We start from the raw sequence: 23,317 nt of genomic DNA, 5'->3' as shown, positions 1-23,317 counted from the left end.
TCCAGCGAGTCGAACGCTGGCTCTGCTTAGCAGACCCCCTGAAACCTGCTCATGGCCCCCCAGGGGGCTCCAGACCCCTCATTGAGAACCACTGCTGTAGAGGGCTATCTGTGCTGCTCCATGCTTCCAGTGTGTAAGTTACTTGTCTGGGTTGAGACAGCTAAAGGGGAAATGCTCTTCCCTCCCAGGCCGGGGGTCGCATTAAAGCTGTATCACATGAGAAAGAACAGCTGGAAACATCCTATGTGGCAAGCTGCTACCATGTGCTTAATGGGGAAATGGAGCAAAGGGGGCGAATTCTTCAGAGCCCAGTTTCAGCCTGTGCCTGACACTCTGGTGCAATGGGTTACAGGGAAGAAATGTGGTAATAGGAGGAGACACAGGATGAGAATGAGTGGAAGAGAGCGATGGTGAGAAGTCAGGGCCCAGGGCTGCGGTAGCAGCTGGAGCAGAGAAGAACTGAAGCAGGCCTAGTGTGAGATTAAATTAGAGCTGTGAAATGGCCCAGACATGGGAGCAGAGGCCCCTGTCATCTCCTGGTTCCACTGTGAGGTGAATCCCCATTCCTAGCTCACCACTCAGGGATCTGAACCACTCAGGGATCTGACACGTCACTGAGCCCCTTTGTGCCTCATCCAGCCCAGATGGAAAACTGGGTGAAATGTGGAGATCTCCCAAATGATACTGCTGAGTTGAGCTTCCCTTGATTAATACACCCAACCCCCAGAGGGGTTCTGCTTTCAAAGGCACTGTGTGAGACATCCCCTTACCTTACCTCCTGCCTGCTCTTGATAAAGGAAGTCCCTCCTTAGGGAAGTCACATAGACAAGAAGGCTTTCAGGGGCCCTGTGGTATGTGAAGTGGATGTGATTCCAGTTGCCCACTCCTGTCTGCGTGACCATGGGATAGTGAACATGCACACCCATTGCCCTGTGCAGTCTGGGAATACACAAATCCTATTTCTCCAAATCTACACCTGGAGCATCTTGGGCAGTACAGCCATTTATGGGACAAGAGCACCTGCACATATCTACTGCTGCATTGTTGCTTAACTCACTCCCCAGGGCTGGGGGGGCATCATGGCTTAGTACCCTGGCTTTTCATCTTTGGAGACCTAGGTTCTAATGTGACTTAAGCAACAAGCAAAGGGTTGTGTCCAATTTGCAGTCCTTGGTCTGCAAACACACAGGACCCCCAGCACCCATTGTTCTTATTAAATTCAGGCCCAGTACAGTCCTAAAATGCTCTCCCACAAAATGCCACGCTTAAAATAGTTGAATCTTTAACAGGGCACACTGTATACTCCATAGCACAACTGGTAAGATGGAGGAAGCTGAACAAAGGCATTGCACTCTGGAGTAGGCGGGGAGGAAGAGGCTTGTGTATAGACATATGTTGTCTTAATGCATATCCCCCATGATACTTGTCAAAATGGCTGGGTGGGGAATGCGTTTAATTTAATTTTAAATTGGCTTAGGCGTTAGTTGTGAGACAGAAACCTGGGTTCAGCTGAATAGAATGGAAGCTGTTGTATCAAAAAGGGGAATAAAATTCCCCAAGGTACAGAGGGAATTTTCCCTGTTAAAATCCAAATGTCCCCTGTGGGTGTTGCAAAGGCAGGTCCCTGACTATCTCTCTTTGCCCCAGTGGGTAAGATGCATTTGATCCTTTAGGAACAGAGTTTGTCCATCCTGCCTCACAAATACAGAGTTTTATTCTTTCAGAAGCAATCAATCCTCCAAAATGATTCTGCCTTGAGCTTGGTCCTGAATTGTCATTCCTGGGTCATAGCTACATAACAACCACCCAGCTATGACCAGGCATCTCGCTACATTGTTAGGACAGCTGCTAAGTGACCAGAAGGAAGTCAAGTCCAGTCCAGTTCAGTAATGGCAAAGGGTCGACTTGGGCTGTAGGATTTCACTTTTCTCAGGCAAGAAAAAAAAATTAAAGAAATGGGAGAAGGGATTATAGCAGCTTTCCATTTATATATATATATTTTTTTAAAAAAAAAAAAACCCATTGTCACAGTAGAGTCTGTGTGATATAAGTTAGTTCTGTTCAAGGATAAAGAGAGGTGGGTTTCAGTATAGCTAATGCTGCTTCCCCTCTGAAGCGCCTTACAAGTGGGTGACCTGTTCAGCCAGCTCTGTCACTTTGGCCTGGCAATCCAGCAAGTTGTCCTTCAGTACAGTTATTTCCTGAGAGTGGGCGGCCAATGTCCCGTTCATATGGTCCATGTAGCCCCACAGGCTGCCTGTGTGCTTCTCCAGCTCATCGCGGATGACGTCCAGGCTCCCCGTCATGGCACCGAGCCTGCCGCACATATTTTCCACCTGGGCTACGCGGCTGTCAAACTGGTCCACCTCCTTCTGCAGGTCGTGTGCGGCATTCTTGCAGTTGCTTAGGTCATTCACGATCCTGGCTTTGAGTCTCTCCAGGTCGCCTTTCAGGTTAAGGACGCGCTTGTTGCTGAAGATGAGCTGCGAGCCTTGGTCGCTGACCTTCTCCTGAATGGAGTGCACCTCGTCTTCTATCTTGCGCTCGTGTTCGTCCAGTGAAGAGTTGACGTGCAGCACGGTGTTGGAGTACTGGGAGACGGAGTCCTTGAGCCCTGTCAGTGACTTGCTCACAGTATTCAGGTTGATCTTGAGCAGGGTGATCTCGCCCTGCAGGGAGCCGGCTGCCTCCTCATCAATCCGCCTCTGGATCTCCAGGATGGTGGCGTTCAGCTTGCGCAGGAGGTCGTTGTTACTGTCCATTCTGAGCAGCAGATCCTGGTTCTTGCTCTGGCAGTCCTCAATTTCTGTCCGGAAGGTCTCCACATCTTTGGAAGCAGAGGCGCAGCCCAGTAAGCAGGTGTTCTCCAGGGTGGTGAGCTGGCTCTGCAGCACCTCCAGTCTCTCATCTGTCTGCTTCCTCACGTTGGCAAGCTCTCCCTCCAGCAAGGGCATCACGGCTCCATCCAGGCCTGCTGGGGTGCTGACATTGCTCAGCTCCCCCACAATGGTCATGAACCTGTCCTCCAAGGTCCTCATTTTGTCCTCAAACGAGGTCCTCACACCGTCCAACTCTGACCCCACAAGGCCCATCATGCTGTCCTCCAAGCTGGAGCAGCAGCTGCCAGTCTCTCTCTCTGTAGCATTGAGCCTCACCTCCAGGTCCTCGAAGCGCCCTTCAACAAGGCTCCCCAGGGTGACAGTGGAGAACTCACCATTGAGATGCGAGTGCAGGTTCTTCTGGGACTCGGAGATGCTGTGTAGGCCCTTCTCCAGGATGTCCATGCGCTCGGTGAGGTAGTTCAGGTTGCCGCAGCAGCTCTCCACCACCGTCAACCCTTGGATCTGGGTCTCCAGCTGGGAGATCTCCTTCTTGATTTCCAGTTCCTTGCCGTCCAGGGTCTGCTGTAGCCGCAAGTTGGCAGCTTTCTCCTCCTCGCACTGCTGTTGCACCTCCTTGATCCTGAAGTCACATGTGCTCTGGATTTTCACCAGCTTCTTCTCAAAGCCATCCAGCAGCTCTGCTCGCAGGTTGCTCAGCCGGGTGTCCATGTACTCCTCCAACATGTCGATGGAGGTGAGGGGTGATGGCCTAGCTGACTCCAGCAGGTGTTTGATCTGCCCATCATGGTCCAGGACCAGGCCATGCACCTCATTGAGCAAATCTGTCTTGGTCTTCAGCACATCACTCACCTCACTCACCTTGGCTAGGATCTCACCCACGGGTGGATAGGTGGCGATGTCTGCTTTGTCAGCCACATCCACAATCCCATCAGGAATGACCCCAAAGCCCACCGTTGAGTCAGGCACACTTGGGCTGTTCATCAGGGACCCGATCATCTTGTTGGTGTCCTCTTGGATGGCCAGACGCAGGTGATCCCCCAGCCCGCTCACCACATTGTGCAGGCTGTCGTAGGACTGCGAGAGGCGCCTTACCTCCTCTTCCAGCCGGTCCAGCCTGTCCCCAAAGATGCCAGGTATCTTCCTGCCTACATCAGAGAAGAAACAGAGGAAGATGACGACGACGACGACGACTACTACTACAGCTTTCTCCGCCTTAATTCTGACTTCCGCCCGTCCTGTTGCTTGCATTCAGCCTTCTGGTATTCAGATGGTTAGCATGGCAAGCAGCCCATCTGGCCTTCCTGGGTGTGTCTACACTGCAATTAAAAACCTGTGGCTAGCCTGAGCCACCTGGCTCAGGCTAAGGGACAGCTTAATTGCAGTGTAGATGTTCTGGCTTGGGTTGCAGCTCACCTCACATGGTCCCAGAGCCACTCTGCAACATCTACACTGCAATTAAGCAGCACCTGAGCCTCATGAGCCTGAGTCAGCTGGCATGGGGAAGCCATGGGTTTGTAATTGCAGTGTAGACGAACCCCCTGTGTTCTTATGTCTATACAGCTGCAGGCCATAACTGCAAGGGGATGGGTGGTGAATAGCTGAGGGTCTCTATTCTTCTGCTCCCTTTGTGTAGTAATGACTGTGGCTCTCTGGGCCTGATTTCATGTCTCCCTCTAATACCTGGATCCAGCAAGTATAATCCCTGCTCTTTTCTGATAGCGAATGGGGTAGAGGCCTGTATTTTGAGGGATGATGGGTTCAGTCCCCATTAGAAGTGATGTCTGTATGCGTTTGGCCACGGGTTGGGCTTTGGGTAGCTGGAAAGGGCGCCACTGTGGCTTGAGCAGTCTGATGAGGCTGCAAAGCCCAGTGGTCCTGTCCCATCCCACTTGCCTCCGGTAGCTCTAGAGAACTGCCTCCTTCCTCTGCACCCTCTTGCTCCGCAGGGCGAACTGGCTGTACAATGTCTGTAAAAATTCTGTATCTGCCACTCCATGGGGCTCCTGCTGCCCGAAGCAGAGACCGACAGTGTGGCTACTCTAGGTACCGGGAGCCTTTTCAGCACTACCCACTTTAGGGGGCACCCAGCCTCTACAGGATGTCTGTACGTACAGATGCTCCAGCTAGGTGTGTTCTGCAGCAGCCTAATGCAAAGTCTACTGTCGTCTCCCATTAACTTCAGTGGGCTTTGACCTAATTTACCAGCTCTCTTTGTGTTCCCTACAAGGTAAAGTGCGAGCAAGCCTGGCTGTTCAAACCCCAAATCCCTGCCCCATCTCTTGCTTCTTTTCCCCCCTGTCTCCAGAAAATTGGAGGCACATTGCTCCATGCTTGCTTAGCTGTGCACCTTGGTCAGTGATGACCTCCCCCGACCCCTGAGCACATGTTTAGAACGCAGACAAGCCCCCAGCACTGGGGAAATCTCCTGATTGTTAGCATTGCAGGTGGGAGCAGCCTTGGAAAAGCAGGGCTGTGTCAAAGAAAGTAGAGGAGCATCTGTTCAGGCCCAGCCCTCTGAAAGGTAAGACGTACCTCTCTGCTGCCTAAAGGGCTGGGATTCAACTCTTTGGAGTCCTACCTGCCCTGCAAGGAATTTCCTGCCTGGAGGGTGATTTCTGCTGAGCCCTGGTATAACAAAGATGCTCCATTTTTGTGACATGGGAGGAATTTTTTAAAGGGCCGGGACTGTATATTTCAAAACACCCTCCATTAGTTCCTGCTGCCCCTTTTTCGTGGGCACCTTGTAGCCACTCTGCTGCAGAAGTTAGCTCAGCTGGAATGGGCTGCTGGAACCTGTTGAAATACCTTCCATCAATTTGGCCCTAAAACCCAACTTGCCTTATAAACATCTATGAATCCTACAATTCTCTGACTTTGTCTCCAAATGATCCATATTTCAGTGAGAGTGAGAAACCCAGCCCCACGAAATGCTGCAGGAGTCCAGCTACAACCAACACTGCACAGGTGAAAGGTGCTTTAACAGCCTGGGTGAGGGAAGTTCTCTGACTGAAGGACCAGTACGGCTCTGGCAACTGCAGTAATGTAAGTTTCCTCATGTTGCCCTGTTGTGGCTCAAGCCTGAGCTGGAGAGAATCTTCCTTATGAGTCTACGCTACAAAATTAAGTCGATCCGAGTTATGTAGACATATAGCCACTGCAGTAATTGACTTGTGCGTGAGCAGGCCTCTGTCCTGGCTGTCTCTGCTGAGAGTGCTAACAACAGGGCTGACTGTGTCATTAGGTTCTGTGAAACCATAACCTGTGGGTGTGAAATCAAAGGCAATGCAGCTCTCCGCGGAGGGCTCCATCACTCACCATAGTGGTTCTTCTTTGGACCTGGAAACGGCTCAGGGTGGATTTGGGGATGGGGAGGAACTCTAGGACCTGGAAACATCTTGTGACCAGGAGGAATCTTAGGGCTGGGGCGCTGGGGCAGCAGGCCTGGTTGATCGGTAGGGCTGTCATGACACCCTTCTCCCATGAGTCCTGGGCAGCACCTCCATGCCAGCTCAGTCACTGTCTTGTAGCCAGTCTTGTACTTGGGTCTGTAGAAGGTGCGGTACCTTTTTGGAGATGAGGGAGGAAGGAAGGAAGGGAGAGCAGTGTTAACGAGCTGAAATCTAGATCTCTAGCACTTTATAACAGAAGGGGGGCCTGAATCAGCCACCTGTCTTGGCATGCTGGAGATGAATAGTAACCGTTATTGGCATTTCTCTTCCCAGCCCACACACTGTCATGTATGTGGATCTAGGCCCAGCTGTAACTGCCTACAGGCCCCAATTGAGCTTGCACCATGCACTGTGCAAACAGAGCGAGACACAGCTCCCCGGCCCCCATGAGCTTACAATCAGGTTGACAAGACATCTATGGATGGAAGGGGGAGAACATGCGAAGGATTGCTTATGCACCTTTCTTTCTTTTCTTTGCTGTGACTCTCACTTACGAAAATCAAAGACCGATAGCAATATAATTTGTATTATTAAACCTAGGTATTGCTGTAGCATCTGGAGGGCAACTGCAAAGGGCCTCATTTTGCTAAAGCTTGCACAAATAGACCGTAAATGACTGCCTCTGTGAGAGAGACAAATCTCCGAGGCATTGGTAGAAATGACTCCCATGTTACAGAATTTAAAAGAGAAACCTTTTCCAACATTTGTTTGTTAATAACTCCATAGAATTGCATGTGGGAGGGAGATCTCTCCTGTGGAATGTTTCCGAACTGGTCAAATACCTTTCGAAAGACTGCTGTATTTTGGAGAACGTTTCTAGAATGGAACATAGTTACAATAAACCACCCCTTGCCGTATTTGCTCTAAAATTACTGATTGTTCTTAAGCAGTAGGGGGCAGCAGTGCCCAATATCTGTATTTTCCCTTGTGGGAAGCATTGTGGGTAGGGTGGATGTTGTTATAACCCTCTGCACCTCACTCACTGCCTGCCACCCAAGACTCTCAAAGTCCTTCACTAACGGTGAATGATGGAGTGAGCTTTACAACATCCCTGCTTGGCAGATTTTACTGCCCACATTTTACAGAAGGGGAAAGTGGGAGAGAGGCTTAAGAGACACATCCTAGGGCCCCTTAATAATGGGGCAGACAGCTGACCCTAGAACGCAGAGCTGGGATTTAACAACTGGACTATCCTTCATAGAATATCAGGGTTGGAAGGGACCTCAGGAGGTCATCTAGTCCAATCCCCTGCTCAAAGCAGGACCAATCCCCAACTAAATCATCCCAGCCAGGGCTTTGTCAAGCCTGACCTTAAAAATATCTAAGGAAGGAGATTCCACCACCTCCCTAGGTAATGCATTCCAGTGTTTCACCACCCTCCTAGTGAAAAAGTTTTTCCTAATATCCAACCTAAACCTCCCTCACTGCAACTTGAGACCATTACTCCTTGTTCTGTCATCAGCTACCACTGAGAACAGTCTAGATCCATCCTCTTTGGAACCCCCTTTCAGGTAGTTGAAAGCAGCTAACAAATCCCCCCTCATTCTTGTCTTCCGCAGACTAAACAATCCCAGTTCCCTCAGCCTCTCCTCATAAGTCATGTGTTCCTGTCCCCTAATCATTTTTGTTGCCCTCCGCTGGACTCTTTCCAGTTTTTCCACATCCTTCTTGTAGTGTGGGGCCCAAAACTGGACGCAGTACTCCAGATGAGACCTCACCAATGTCAAATAGAGGGGAATGATCATGTCCCTCGATCTGCTGGCAATGCCCCTACATATACATCCCAAAATGCCATTGGCCTTCTTGGCAACAAGGGCACACTGTTGACTCATATCCAGCTTCTCGTCTGCTGTAACCCCTAGGTCCTTTTCTGCAGAACTGCTGCCGAGCCATTCGGTCCCTAGTCTGTAGCGGTGCATGGGATTCTTCCGTCCTAAGTGCAGGACTCTGCACTTGTCCTTGTTGAACCTCATCAGATTTCTTTTGGCCCAATCCTCTAATTTGTCGAGGGCCCTCTTTATCCTATCCCTACCCTCCAGCATATCTACCTCTCCTCCCAGTTTAGTGTCTTCCTCTGCCTGTTTCAAACAGCACACCCTCTATCTTAATCCCACCTCATCTTCCCCTCGCTCTAGCTTATCAGGGGTGTCGCTAATGGGAATTCAACAGCTATCATTAGGACAGGAGTAAACTACCCCTGCTGCCACCGCCCTCCGCTCCCCATTTCTCTCTAGGCCTCATCCCTGCTAGAGTTCCAGTGACCTTGTATGAACTGAGTGTGTGGAAACCAATTGGGACAAAATGAAAACAGACCCGAATCTTTGCTCCCAAAGTAAGCTGAACCACTGTTCGAGCTGCTCTGAAACTGGAATTGCTGTTCTGCAGGAAATTCTAATATTTTGAAATTCCTTTGGGTCCGAGTGGGAACAAAAAGTTGAAATTTACCATGGAATGGAAATTCTGATATATTGCACTTTGGAAACATTGCAATCACCAGAACAAAACATTTTGCCACCCTTGAAACCTAATATATTTATATTATATGTAGCAATATAATCATATTAATATAAATGTCAACAAAATTAAGTCAAAACAAGAAAAACTGAGCAAGATGAAACAAAATACTCCATTTTGACTGAAATAGTTTCAATTTTTTTCTGTTAAGCTTAGTTGAAATCAACATTCCTATGAACCATTTTGATTTTGCAGACAGCATTTTCAAGTGGAAAACTGCGACACTGAAAATGTTCAACTCTCTCAAACATTTATTGAGCTGGGCCCCTCAGCGTTCCACTCCACCTTGCAAGAACTCTGCATGTGGATTACTGCATGGTATGGGGAATATGCTACCTGGATGTCAAGCACAAAGGCAGGGTCTTCGCCCACTGGGGAGCACCTTATGTTGTTCTAATGCACACAAACACAGACATGCACTGATACAAGGGATGCTGACATGAATGGCTAAGTGAGGTGCAAGGCATGAACTGACATGCACAGCCTTGGATGCACGTGCACATCTCCTGCACCTCTGCTGTATTCACTTGGATGTGGGTGTATAAGCTGCATACATGCCCTAGTACGTACACAGGTGGATGTATACTGGCACTGATTTATATGTACGTGGCCAAGTACACACTCAGAACCCTGCACCCTTCTCCAAAGGGAGAGCATCATAGGGCTACGGTCACAGGGCTGCTCTAGCTCAGCTGCTCTCAATGTGCTTGGGAAAGGAGGGCTTGTTCTGGTTTGTTTTCCGGTGAGTCCCTGGCCACTGGGAAGGGTTTTGCTCAGCGGCCGGTTCCTCCAGCCTCTTTTTGGCCAGCCCGCACGGAATGCCACGCTGCGCAGGAGCCTGCCGTGAGCTGCTGTTTGTTCAATTGGCAACACAAGCGTGGGTCAGAAAGGGGGAGGAGGGGCTGGAAAAACCAGCTCGCTTTTTATTGTTCCTCCGTCCAGAAGCCTCCAGGTTCCTATGGTATTTTTTTATAGAGTGTTTAAACCTGCCCGGAAATATCGTGGTGCGCAGTAAAAGCCGCCGAGCTCAGCCACTGTCAATAACAACATTGGCACAAGCCATCGCCTTGGCTCTGTGCAGACGTTTGGGCTGCAGCCTGTCGCTCTTGGCAGAGGCGGGGGGTTGTAAGTGGAACTCGGGATGGGGCGAGCAAGGCGTCTGGCGCACGAGGTGCTCCCAGCCTTGCCGCGCTGCCCTCTGGCACCACTCATGCTGAGGAACACACTGCCCTTCTGCAATTAAGAACCCGCCCTTCTGCAATTAAGAACCCACCCCCCAACTCCCTGAATGCCAGCAACAGGAAGTATTTATTGCAGCTGGATCAACAGGGCCTGGAAAAACTGCCTCTCTTGCGTGCAGCATTCCAAGCGCTGTAAAAAGTGCAGCTGGCCAATGCGGCCTCTTTCAGCAAATGCTATGGGTTCACTGTGTGTGTGTTTGAAGAGATGCAACGGGCCAGGGAGCGGGAGCAGGGCAATGTTCAGTGGGGCTGGTTGCCAACTGGCTAGCTAGCAGATACAGTCTGTGCACTGCTGCCCTCTAGTGGGGAGCATTCGAGCAGTGCAACTTTGTCATAGATCTTGCTCCAGGACAAGCGAGACCCTCCTTAGCTCAAGTGGCGGAGGCCGGGCTGAGCTTTAAAGCTAGGTTCTAGCCCCCCTGCTGCAGTGGTGCTGTGAGTGTCATTGTGCAGCACAGTGTCAGCTAGGAGGAGCTTTTACACCCATGTCCAAGTGAGGTGAACTCATGGGTGCTGGAACTAGGGGTGCAGGGGTTGCTACAGCAACCCCTGGCTTGAAGTGGTTTCCATTAAATACAGGGTTTACAGTTTAGGTCAATGGGGCTCAGCACTCTCACTATAAAAATTTTTCCAGCACCCCTGGGTGAACTCCTGCCAACCCCAGATGCTTGAGAGTGAGTTTGAATAACTATGGATGCATATAAAGAACAGGCTTTCATGTGTGCACTACTGCTTTCCACTGGATGGACTCAAAATGGTGTTTCATAGGCCCTATACTACTATGAGCTAGTGGAGATTCTCCTTTCGCTCAAGTGGTAAGTATGGGCCTTTTGGAAGCAGGACGGTCTGAGTTTTCCCTCTCCCCAATCTCACAGAAGTCCCACGCAAGCTACAGAATGCAGCATAGTGACAACTGTGAGGTTCCTAGTGGTTATGATATTTGGGAGGGAGGGGGGAAATGTGGGGATTTCCCTGGCTTTGCTGGAATTCATTCATTCTCCTCCTCCTCAAGTGACACTACCAAAATCTCTCTGCCAGTGAGTATAGCAAAGGCTGAGAGTCATGGCTCCTGGGTTTTGCTTTAGCCCTGCTGCTGAGATGCCAATCAGGTTTCCAAGAAAACTTGGCACCCAGCATGCACCTGATGTCCTGAGCTCAGTGAAAGACCTTTTCAGGCTTGATTTGCATTGGTGCTGAGCACTCACATCTTCCCCAGGCTTCAGTGTGAGATGTGGGGGCTCTGATAATCAGATCCTTATCCTCTCTGGGGTAGCTTGCCCATCAGTGAGAGGGGGATGGGATCACAATCCTGCTTAGGTATCGGGCAGTGAGAGGCCAAATTAATGTCCATACAAGTCCTTAGCTTCTTGGATGCAGATACTAGCGAAGCAGAAAGGAAATCGTCTTATTCCAGCCCTAGGTTTGCTGAACAGTGGGGGTTTTCCCTTGGACCATTACTAAATGGCAGGGAGTTTAAAAATACTTTCCTGGTACAGGAGACCGGCAGGCTCCCTTTCCATGGTCTACACCTTCTCCCCCCCTGCATTTGACTGCATTTGAACCCTGGACTTGGGCTCATCAAATTTTTTTGATCAAACTGGATTATTGACAAAATGAAAGTGTTCACCAAAATTGTCTCTTTTCCACAGAAATATTGGACTTATCCTCAAAAAAACAAAAACCAGATAAAAAGCCAACAACTAACTCCTGACAACCAAAATATGCTGCTCCAGTACCTCAGGAGAGTTGTAGTTCAGTTGCCCATTCTTCTCAAGGAAGTTCCCCTCCCAGACTACAACTCCCAGGATGCACTATGACCAGGGAGTCCCATGATTCTCCGCCTCCTCTTCACCATGGTGTATCATGGGAGATGTAGGCTGAAGAGAGAGCCACCTCCTAGAAGAGAATGGAAGCAGGAGGCACTCTGGCAGATGTTCCAAATTGAAATGTTTCTGTAAATTTTCATTAAAAATGTTGGCAAAACCAACATTAATTTTTATTGGCATTTTCTGCTGACCCCCCGCAGCTAACTCTCCCCCAGCCATTACAGTGAGGTTGTTTAGAATCCTTGCCAGATGAATTGAGGCAGGTGCTCATGGAGGGGGAACCTATTAGGCCACCTCCATAAAACATGTGAGTGATCCAATCTTGACACTGTGGATACAGCTGCGTTGGGCTGCCTTACTCCACGAATGGGACAGAAACTTGATTTAATTCCTGCTGCAGTTTGGTGGGATGGGGCTACTGCATGAGGGCCTGTGGGTAGCAATAGTGCATGACTCACTGGAGACCATCACACCACAGGTGGGCCTCATCCATTCATCCTCTTGGTGGGAGATGGGAAGAGAGAGTAGGTTTGGTCGGAAAGAAGGATGGGAGATGTGCTGGTGTGTGGGGGGGGGGTGTCTCCAAACTGCAAACCCACTACAGGTTTTCTCCAGACTGCTGGGACTGGGCAGGACCAGAGGCTGCCCTTCTGCTCCCTAAGTGGGACAGAGGTCTTGAGTGATCCCTCCCCCGCACAACTCTCTCCTGCCCCTTATCTCCGCAGTGGGAGCAGTGTGCTGGTAGGTCTGGGGCATCAGGGCCCCTGTCCTTTCTCTCTCTCTGGGGGAGCGGTGCATTTGGGTTTAAATGGCACCCCTCCCCCCAAAAAATAAAATAAAAAGGAAATAAAAAAAACTAAGGGTGTCTGCTTTCGGAAATAGTCTGTTTGCTCTTCAAAGCAGTCTAATGCCTGGGCAAGGGACCGGCTCCCTCCATGGGAGCAGCACCATGGGGGAAGGAAAGGGAAAACCCACTGGGCACGTTTGTCTTGCCCCATGAGTCTAGATGGCCCAGGGACCTAGTGGTTAGTGCACTAGGATGGGTGCTGTCGCCAAGGAGACACAGGTTCACTTCCAAGTCATAGTGCAGTGAGCTCCTCTGGTTGCATTCCCTCAGGCTCCTTAAGGAGCAGAAGTAATGGGCTCCAGAGGGAGTCCTGGCTCATGCTCCTGGGTCAAAAGGATGGGGTCTGTGCTGCCCCCCCCATTCCTTGAGTCACTCAAAGACAGCTCTAGGAAATGAGACCAGAGAGCCTCAGGCGATGGCATCAGTGTTCAGTGGTTACCTCAGGGGCTTTGGAGACAGAGGAGCACGCTAACTGCCAAACCAGGTCAGCCCAATGGATCCACCTAGTAGCAATCCAGTATCCTGTCTCCTCCAGTGACCAACAGCAGCTGCTTCAGAGGTAGGTGGAACCTCCCCGTCCCCAGACCTTGCAGTGGAGAGTTATGGCATGTCCTCCCCCAAGGGGAGGTTTCTTCCTACCCCAGGCAGGTAGTGGTTGGCTTATGCCCTGAAGCATGAAGGTCAGTATCCCTTATGTTTTTACCATATCTAACACAACTATGATTGACTTTACTATCCATAAAAATGTCTAACCTTTTCTGAGTCTTGCTAGGTTCCTGACTTTAGTGGTGCCTTGTGGCAATGAGTGCAACAGATTTGTAATGCATTGCAAAGAAAAGTATATCCTTTGACTGGTTTTGAATGTCTTGCTTTTCTGTTCTGCTAGCTGTTCTCTGTGCTGTGAGATAGTAAATAGCATGCTCCAAGGAAAAGGTGGGATGGACTAGGTGAAAAGGTGGTTGGCATGCTGGCCTAGGACTCAGAAGACTTGGGTTCTGTTCCTGGCTTGGTTGCTGTCCTTAGACAAGGCATGTCTCCTCTCGGTACCTCAGTTTTCCCATTTGTAAAATGAACCAATCTCCTCTGTATAGTGTTTTGAGATCTATGGATGAAAAGTGCTGTATACGAGGTGGATATTATTATGATTTATTATCATTTCTGTATCATTCTATATTTTGTGTACTTCTAACATGTCCACTCAGTTATCTCTCTAAACTAAACCATCCCCATCCTTCCAGTCTCTCCTCATTCAGAAGTCTACTGGCTCTGTCTGCCTGTCTCTGAACTGCCTTCTGTTGCTGCTGTATATTTTGAGAAAGGCTGGCCAGAAATGAACACTGTATACAGGGGTCTGTAAATGATTTCACCACTGATTGACTGTGTGATTCTGGGCATGTTGCTTCACCTCCCTATACTATGGTTTCCCATCTGTCAAATGAGGGTATTAATACTCGAACTGAAAGGTCAATGCTTTGAGCTCCTGGGGACGAGTAGCCCCAGCTTGTACCCCATCCACTGAACGTCTTTTTCTGATGCAATTTCCACTACACCCACAAACCCACTGCCTCCCCATCATTAGTGTATGCAGAAAGCCAGATAAGCTTCATCCATGCAGGATGCATGTGGCCCAGCCCTGGGACAGTGGCATGAAAGCAGCACACTTGTATTGCGTATGTGTTACACTAGGGCTAGCGTTCAGTCTAAATGACCATGGGATCCCACCATGCCACTCCCATGGCTATGTCCAACATGTACTCACAGGACTTTCCCAGGGCACTTGGGCCCCCAGCTGCACTTGTGATATTCTGCCTTCACGTAGCTCTCCACCCCATCCTGCAGGGTGCATGTCACATTTCTCTGCACCACATACGCACAGTAGCTCCTGCAGTGGAAACAAAGCAGAACACAGTCAAGCCACCGCCCAGAAACAGCAGCCAGGAATCCCCGAAAAGGGAAGGAGAACGGGGCATTGCTACCGAAGTCCATTTCCAAGGGAGGGACTCAAAAAACCCTCCAGTCCAGAGTTTACCTGCACCTGGCTAGCATTTGCTACTAAGGTTTCTACTAGGGTTAGGCTGCTAGGGGGCTCCCTCCACCTGTTCATTCACTTGGAATAATGAATTAGCTAACACCACTGACCTGGAAAAGTCACAGCAAGAGAGCTCAGAGTGGAGGGGGTCTCCTGGGAAGGAACAGGGATAGATGAATGTCACCTGGATGCCCCAGCCTGGATTCCGTGTTGTGCTCGGCCTCTGCATTTGTTAACCTGAAGCATCCTTGTGACCACTCAGGTTTATATTATGCCATGCAAGCATGGTGACAGAGGGCCTGCCTCATGGTGCACTAGGACACGTGTAAACCACTGGGGCTTCAATGAGGAGCTATACCACATAGTAGTGATGGACATGTTGGGTCCCAGGCCATGAGGAGCTCCTTCAGCGCAAGCCCTGAGGCTTGACAGCAAAGTACATAACTCTGAGCTTTCTTGATCATGCCTGCACTGTTCCCCTCCTGGGAGTGGTTCAGATGTATGGTTGGGGGCTATCTGTGCAGATTTCTACCTGAGCTTGCGGGAGCTCCATCTGCCCAGGGCTGGCAGGATTGGGCCACAGATGCTCATTTCATTGTGCCTGAATGTCTTTGCTCAGGCTTTCTCAGGAGATCAGCTTGCAAGATCTCCAGGGCTTTATAGTTGTCTGGGTCAGCAAGACCACAAGGCTAGCTGCTCCCCCTATATTCTGGTGCTGCTGCTTTCCTTCCTGGCTGTGACTTGGCAGTGAGAACAGGCAAAGCAAGTCAGTCAAATACTTTCAAATGTGTGAGAAGCCCCAGGGTTAGGTGGGTTCTGATTAAATCTGGGCTGGTTCTCCTATCCCTAATACACTGTACACGTACCCTTCTCTTGTGGGACCCCTACACCAAGGGCTTTCCCCACCCTTCGCTTGAAATAACAACCCCCAGAACAACAACCAAGAAAGGGAGTACATTGCTCTTAGCTCTTCACCCATATGCTGCTGTCTGCAACATGAGTGCTGTCCCAGGCAAACATAAGGGAGTACAACAGCTGATGTATCTGCACTGGGACAGGGTCTGAGATCTCAGTTCCAGCATTTCCCACAAGATGGGCATGAATGCATCCAAGTATCTCTCGCCAGGATCAATGGGATGCAGCTAAATAGCTGCACTTCTCCAGCAAAGCTTGAGAAGTCTGGGTTCAGCTCTTTGGCTTAGAGCTCAGCAACCATGCAGAAGCTCAGTTCTGCCTCCTTTGTATGTTTACACTCTAGGGTTGGAGCCCTGGGCTGCAAGACAGATCTGGGCTGTCTGCTTCCCCATGCACCTGGCTCTTTCCTTCTCCCCAAGCTCTCAGGAGAGGCTCCCAGAGCACAGGACTCTTCCTGGCTGCTGGCTTTACCATGCACTTAATGGCTAGGCTCCTGAAGCAAGGGCTCCTTCTGTCTGCTAAACCACTCTCACAGTGTTGGAGGTGAGTCCCACAGGTCCTCATGTGGTTGCTTCAGATTTTTGCCAGCATCTGCCATTTGCCAGAATAAGCACAGAGCTCGGGTTCCCCTGCTCCTGGTTCCAGCAGTGCTCTGAAACCTTGCCTGGAGGTGAAGGTAGGACTGAACCATGTTCCCCACAGGTCTGTCAATGTCCAAAGCTTTAGCATGGCTTGAGAACAGGATTCAACCATAGTTCATCCCACCTACGTTGCCAGGCTGACTCACCTCTTTTTGCTTTGCTGGGGAACAACTGTATTGCAACCAGGTCCTTCACTATGGTCATTCCTATGGTGGAGATAGGGTCTTAGTAACATCTAACGTGGGTTACACTTGGTTCCATGTCCAGTGAATACAGGATCACAGGCTGGCGGGCGAGGGGACCTACTACCTGCCTTACACCCAAGTTAGTGATGGGAACCCTTACTGGGCAGCTTGCTCCAGTGGAGTGCAGCATGGCTGTTGATAGTAGGAAAAAGAGGGAGCTTCCTGAATAGTTCATGCTAGGAGTTTTCACAAATGGGAGTTGGCATGGCTGATGACTGCAAAAAGGTAGGCCTCCGCCTGTAGGCACAATGCTTGCACTGAGCAAGCCACTGGGTGAATCAAAAAGTACCCAGGTTGCTTCTGCCTTGGATGTCCAGTTAGGCAAGTCTGCTTTGACACGTTCTTTTTCTCACGGTGGGAACGTGCTGCCAAGTAACGGAGCCGTTTCAATTAATGTGCAGACTGTAACCAAGTGTAGACGATACGGGAGGCGAGCTAGCCAGAGTGGGGCAGCAAGCACAACACAGTCCAACTGGGTGCTGGAGAGAGGGATTCAGGGCAGCAGAGGCAGGCCCAGTGGGAAGAGTACAGGGGTAGTGCTAGAACAGAGGGACGCTGATGCAATTCCAGCAAACCACTGGGCGGTGGGGAGAAGCAGATGGGGATGTGCTGAGAAGTTCAGAATGCGGGGCAGAGAAGTGTAGAGAGGAGAAGGATTAAGGGCACAGGGACACAGCAGATGGCACGGTGGGAGAAGATGAGGGTGCAAGGACAAAGCCAAACACTGAGTTGCATACAGTGGGTCCATGGGATAAAGCAGATGGGGATGAGTGAGCTCATGGGGCTTGGGACATATTGCCTAGAGACAGGGAAAGACAGCTCTTCAAATGTGAAATGGTTTTGTTGTTTGGCTGCTCAGCCCCAAGTGAGGAAACGGCTACAATTCTCCAGCCTCCACCTGCACCCTGACCAAAGCCAGTAGTGGACCCGAGGAGCTGCTGCCTTGGGACCTAGGAAACCTTCACCTTTCAGTCACATGTGCAATGAGTTTGAGGGTCTCAGCCTCAATCTTAAGGCACCCTTCTAGACACATCCCAGAACATCACATTATTCAGGCAACGGTGGCAGGGTGTGCTTAGGAGAGGAGAAGGGCTAACACAGCAGGGGCTGTCTGCCTGGAGTGGAGAAGCCCAAGTCTGGAACAACAGGAGGAAGCCAGTCAGGACTGGTGCATTGGTTAGAGAGGGGTGTGTAGCTTCCCCAGCCCTGTTTGCACTGTGCTGGGCTACAGCTAGTATTATCAGCGCCTTGTTTTTATGAGTGCGAAACTCACGCCAAAGTAAAGAGATTAGGGATTTGGATTCTGCCCAGCACAGGCCATGCTCTGAGCTCCCTAGAAAATGAAGGGAAGAGACAATCCAGCTCTCCCATTGAATGGATCAAGGCTGAGTTTTCATGGATTCTGAAGCGAGAGGGACCATCGTGACCAGCTAGGCTGACCTCCTGCATAGCACAGGCCCGAGAACGCCCCCAGAGAATTGTCCTTCTCTGCAATTCAACCCTTCCCAGGACTCAATAGGTGGGCAGGCTGGTGCGGGAAGAGAGAGAGGATGGGGAGGGGGGCTGAGCATGTGTCTAGGGAGAAGTTGATATTGGCTCCCCAACTCCACTGCCAAGTAGCCCCACTATACAGCGCCTGAGTAGCAGAAGCAAAGCATCTTCCTCCTCTGTATGGCCCCCCCTCTGGAAGGACAGGGTACTGGGTGCAGGATGGGGTGCCAGGGAGGGATGGCACTGGGTTAGCGCACAACACTGGCCCATTCTGGCTTGGAGCTGGAGACATTTCCCACCAGTGGATGCCAATGGGCTGCAGCAGCTAATGGGACAGAGGGTATTATAAATAGGAGGGGCTGGGGGAAGACGGGAGAGAGCAGCACTGGGGGGACATGGCAAGCCAAAGAGTCCGTGGAGCGCTGCTAGCGCAAGAGACGCTCTGGAGATGACAGCTCAGGCATGCAAGTCTCTCAAAGAGCCCCTCGCTAGCCTCCAGTTCCGGCTCTCGCAGGAGGCGGGTGCCCTAGGAAAGGAAGCTGGGGAGACCCGCTGACTGACCGCCCTTTCTACCCCTCAGCCCCAGAAGCACGTGGCAAACCCCGCCTCACTGCCGCTAGGAGCAAGGCAGGCAGCCACCGATGGTACAAATTGCTGGCCAGTAGCTAGCGCGGTACAAGGGGAGGACTATGCTGGCTCTATCCCTGGTAGCCACCTGTGGCTAGCAGCGTTAGAGCTTCAGCCTGAGCTTTTAACAGCGGCAGCTGGGAAAAGTTACCGGGGTTTTGGGAACCTCTGGCTGGCACTGCCAGCATCGACCTCTCCTTTCCAATAACTTCTTTATTCGTCTGAGTTCTGCCATAACCCCACATCGGTCCTTTTTTCTCGGGGAGAGGAGCTCCGGCCAAACAAGCTCCTCTGGAGCAAATGAAGGAGAGGGGAGGAGGGGAGTTACATTTTTAATCCCGTTCCCCTCTCCCCACCCCGCCCCGCCTTTCTGCCTGAGCATTACAGATTCAATACAGAAATACATGCGCTTCCCACCCGCCGCTCCGGTTCGGTAACTGGGCGCCCAGATCAGACACCTTTGAGCGAATGTACTGAATCTAGCTCCGATTTCCTTCCCATTGCCTTCGCTTCCACACTGCCCCCCCACACACACACCCCATGAAACGGATCAGCCGTGAATCGAGCAGCCTGCGTTCTCTAGACAATTCAACGGGGAAAGAGACAGCGCTGAAAAGGAAGAGGAGACAGCGAGGAGCCACACTTACTTGTGCTTCCCCATGGGCTTCCCGGGGCTGAGCTGCGGGCTAGATCCTGAGGTATAAAGATTGTATCGGTTACTGTAAGAGACAGGGGCGGGGTGGTGGTAATAGGTCCCTTTGGCATCCGTCGGGGAAACCAACGTCCCCAGGCAGAGGTAGGAGAAAACCCAGAAGAGAGAGTTTCCACTTGTCCTGCTCATGTTCTTTCCGCCCATCCGAGGAGGGAGAGAGCGGGGGAGCTCGGCAGCTAGCTCTGTAACCTTTTCTCCTCCTTGTCACTGAGGATCCGATGCGAGGCTCTGCTGCTCGGCTTGGGAAATGCAGAGGATCCGGCAGCGCAGGGGGAAGCTGCAAGGACGGGTTTTCTTACCCTCTCCAGTGGGGTGGGGGAGTAGGAAATCCTATAAATAGATAGGGTGAGGGCAGCAAAGGTGAAGGAGAGCGCCCCTGTCCCTCTGCCCGCTGGAGAGGCAGAGGCTGCCGCTGCTGTCTGCTCCACCTCTCCCTGGCTCTCTTTTGTACCCTACTTGCCTTCCCCTGCTGCTGTCTCCTCACCAGCCCCAGCTCCACGAGGGCAGGGGGAAAGGCGGGTCCATCTCCCTGGATTAGCATAATATTCCACCCATCCCCTCCTCCAGGCCCTTGGAATGCTCCCCCCAGCCAGAGGGGGAGCGAGCCCCCCCACCGGGCAGCATCACACAAGAGGTTAAAAAAAAGGGGGAGAGAAGCAGGAGGGGAGAGAAAGATGCAGTAGGTGGGCAGAGAGGGAGGGACAGGAGAGAAGGAGACAAAAGCAGGGATGGGAGTTGGGGGGATGGGGAGGAAGTTTAGGGGATGGGGGCGTTATAGAAGTGTCCCTTTCACTTTCCAGCTCAAATCCTTTTTGGAGCAGGCCCTTCAGGAGATGGAAATCCCAGCTGCCCATGGTTCTCTCAGGGACCCATCCCTCCTGGAGAGTCACCTGAAGAAAAAGAAGGGGGTGGATGGGGGGGGGGAGCCATTGGCCAGAATGAAAGGCCCTTTATGGGGTCTCAGCTCTTCACTCCTGGCTAGGTGAGGAACCATCTGAGCAATGCCAGCAATGAGCTAAGTTCCCGTGCTGGCCTCTAATGGCAAATCATATCAGTTTTTCGTCAGCAATAATCATTTAGAAGAAAGCAATCGCCCGTGGCTGGGGGAAGAAAAGAGAAACAGTTCAACTGACTTCAGTGTCAGTCCCAAAGCTGGCCCATTGCTTTTTCCACATCCCCTTCACACACACTCCCCCCCCCCATATATATACCAATGTGGCAGGTGCATCTCCACATCTCTGGTGGTGCCTGGATAGTTTATGGTGTTTCTGTGTTGCCCCTGATTTTCGTGCTACAGTGGGCAGATTCCTGTTGCCCTTGACCACAGGGCTGAGGGTGGGAGATGACACTCCAAATCATGGTAACCAAGTGTGGCATAAATCTGGATTTTGAACTTTTAAGAGGGGGTGGGCAGCTGAGTTTTGAAACAGGTTACACCCATTTTTATAGCTTGCTAGGTGTAAACCCATAACTTTTGATAGGAACCGGCAACTAACAACTCAATTATTCTAGTCTCCTTGCTTATTCTCAAAGGTGCTCAGATACCATGGTGAGGGGTGTGGTGTATGAACCTGAATAGGATAAAACAGACTCTATGATTGATGCTCCAGGTGAGATGGATGAAATATTCTAAATTCCTCTCAGCACCAATAAACATCATGCAACCAAGTACATTTTCCCATGGGAGGGTTTCTATCATTTTTTTCCAAGCACCCTACTGTTCCTGTCTCTGTCCTGTGCTTTGCAGAGGAATACATTCATTTCGCCAACCCTTTCTGCTTCCTGAACCCACTGTCCTCATGTGAGACTTGTCAGGGACCATGGGCTAACCTCCCTGAAATCCAATCTGCGTGGATCATTGTCCAAACACTGAACTGCTTACTGCACAATAATACAATCTATCAAACCCTGTGTTACTTGTAGCTTTCCCAGCTGTGTGTGCTGTTGGCAATGTGATCGATTCAAGCAGAGTAACTTTCCTGGGGGTGGCTAGGGAGAGGATGGGTAGGGAGACCAGAGGAACTCATCTCTTATGCACATAGAAACTCTTTCCCTGAAGCCTTTAATATGTAGATCAAGGATGGACACTGGCTGGACAACAACACCCCTGCCGTCCAGCAGAGGTCACTCCATGTTACTGGAAAGGTGAGCCTGTGAGATTCCAAAACCAGTGGTGACGGATGCCATAGTGTCATATAACAAACAAGTAGTAGAGCCAAAGGCTGGCCATGCCTCACCTGCTGCCTGTGGGATATTTACATATACAGAATAAACCCATCTTCATTTCTTCCGTCAGCATCACTGTACCAGGCATAGGCTGAGCCAGCCAAGGAAAAATGACAGTGAGCCAAACAATGCATCCTTCTAATTCTCTGTGGAAAAGTGGGAAGCAGCTTGGAAACACCAGCAGTCAGGGGGACAAAACACCGGTGTGAATGTTCTGGGAGAGAGGCACCAAGACACAGAATGGGGACAAACAGGTGATATTTATGGGTAAAAGGAGACTTTAGTTAGATCAGAGATTAATATAAAACTGTTGGCAGCAGAAAAAAATACCGATGGGCAGGACTGTGAGAGAGGAGGAAATGCATGTGACAAATCAATGTGTCCTTTTGAACTGCCGTTTACACTGGATTCCATAGTCACCTTCACTCATGCTGCTCTGTTATGTTGCTGCAAGCTGTTAAGCAGTTGCCAGGTTCCACCCCTGAGGTGGCTGCCTTGTGATTCCTATATAATAACTTGGCAATAGATGAGGTGATGATACCTATCTGTTTGCTACATTTCAAATGCTCTTGGAGCTCTTGTAGGATGGACGCGCTATAGAAATGGCATTAAAACAAACAAAAATCCATTAAAGTTGCATGGTTAAGTGCTCAAAAGCCAAAGTTAAGAGTCACATTTGCACACACACAGCCTTCTCTCTGCCCCCTTGTGTGTCTGCATTATGGGAGGGTCATTAATATCAGCATGCTGCACATGTGTACTTAAGGGGTTAGGAAAAAAAGCCTGATCTTACTGTATTCTTTGAGAAACAGTTTGTGATGTAATTAAAGACTGTATCCTTAATACATATCTAGGACAGGGGAGAGTTAACATTGCTTTTGTAACCTTAACATTGCATTTTTTGACTTTTGGGTGCTTAACTGCAACCTTAAGCCGCAACCATGCAACTGGCTCTGCACAGATACAGGGCTCTACCAGCATGGAACCAGGTTTAGGACCAAGGCCCTAGTGAACTAATAACTCAGTTTGCTAAATGGAATTTCCTATGTTTTTGGTTTTTTTTAAAGAAAAGGATAGACTAAAGGCATTCCTTAATATGGAACTAATGTAGAACTGTGCAGCAATTGCCTTCTAACAGATGCCGAATCTATGCCCAAAGATGTTAAGTGGAGAAAATACTGAGCTTTGTTATCTCTCCACCTCCAAGTGGTGAAACCAATGGGAATTACAGGTGCTCTGCAATATCTGGGTACTTGTACTTAGCTGCCTAAACTTTGGGCAGACAAGTTTGAGACTGTTGGCCCTCATCTTTTCACAGGCATTCCTTTGTGAAGGCTGCTTTTTGTCCTTTAGTTAAGAATACCTGGGCTCATTTTGGGGCCCTTTGTTTAAGGTCAAAACTTGATTATCAATGACAGCTAATAATAACAGTAATCAGGTAGTATCAATTTAACATCTGCAGTGTCCTCTGTCTGGGGACCAGGTCCTGAGCTGGTGGAGGGTTGGAGTCAGTGATCTCGAAGGTCTTTTCCATCTCTAACCATTGTAATCCTATGAACTGACTTATTCCTAGAACAATTCAGTGTATGGATAAGATGATGATTTTTCCATTTGGAGCACAGGAAGTTTATTTGTTAACATGGTTAGTTTCAATTACTGCAAAGACCATTTCTGGAAGCAGGGTGCCTTGAATTTCAGGGTACTATTAACC

The 23,317-nt window shown here is 50.1% G+C and overlaps 1 protein-coding gene across 1 annotated transcript; it reads right to left on the bottom strand.

The window, feature by feature from the left end:
- Nucleotides 1–2,081: 2,081 nt before the first annotated feature.
- Nucleotides 2,082–19,509, bottom strand: EMILIN3 (elastin microfibril interfacer 3). Its single transcript, XM_074969679.1, has 4 exons — nucleotides 19,316–19,509; nucleotides 14,480–14,602; nucleotides 6,159–6,406; nucleotides 2,082–3,988 (listed from the first exon to the last, which is right to left on the bottom strand). Exons 1-4 carry the CDS (start codon nucleotides 19,507–19,509, stop codon nucleotides 2,121–2,123), a joined length of 2,433 nt encoding a protein of 810 aa, XP_074825780.1. The 3' UTR covers nucleotides 2,082–2,120.
- Between the last annotated feature and the right edge of the window lie 3,808 nt (nucleotides 19,510–23,317).

The sequence above is a fragment of the Natator depressus genome, chromosome 13, assembly GCF_965152275.1.
Source record: "Natator depressus isolate rNatDep1 chromosome 13, rNatDep2.hap1, whole genome shotgun sequence".
In the NCBI taxonomy this organism is placed as follows: domain Eukaryota; kingdom Metazoa; phylum Chordata; order Testudines; family Cheloniidae; genus Natator; species Natator depressus.
The sequence above is the reverse complement of the archived record's forward strand: the minus strand, read 5'-3'. Positions and strand labels throughout refer to the sequence as shown.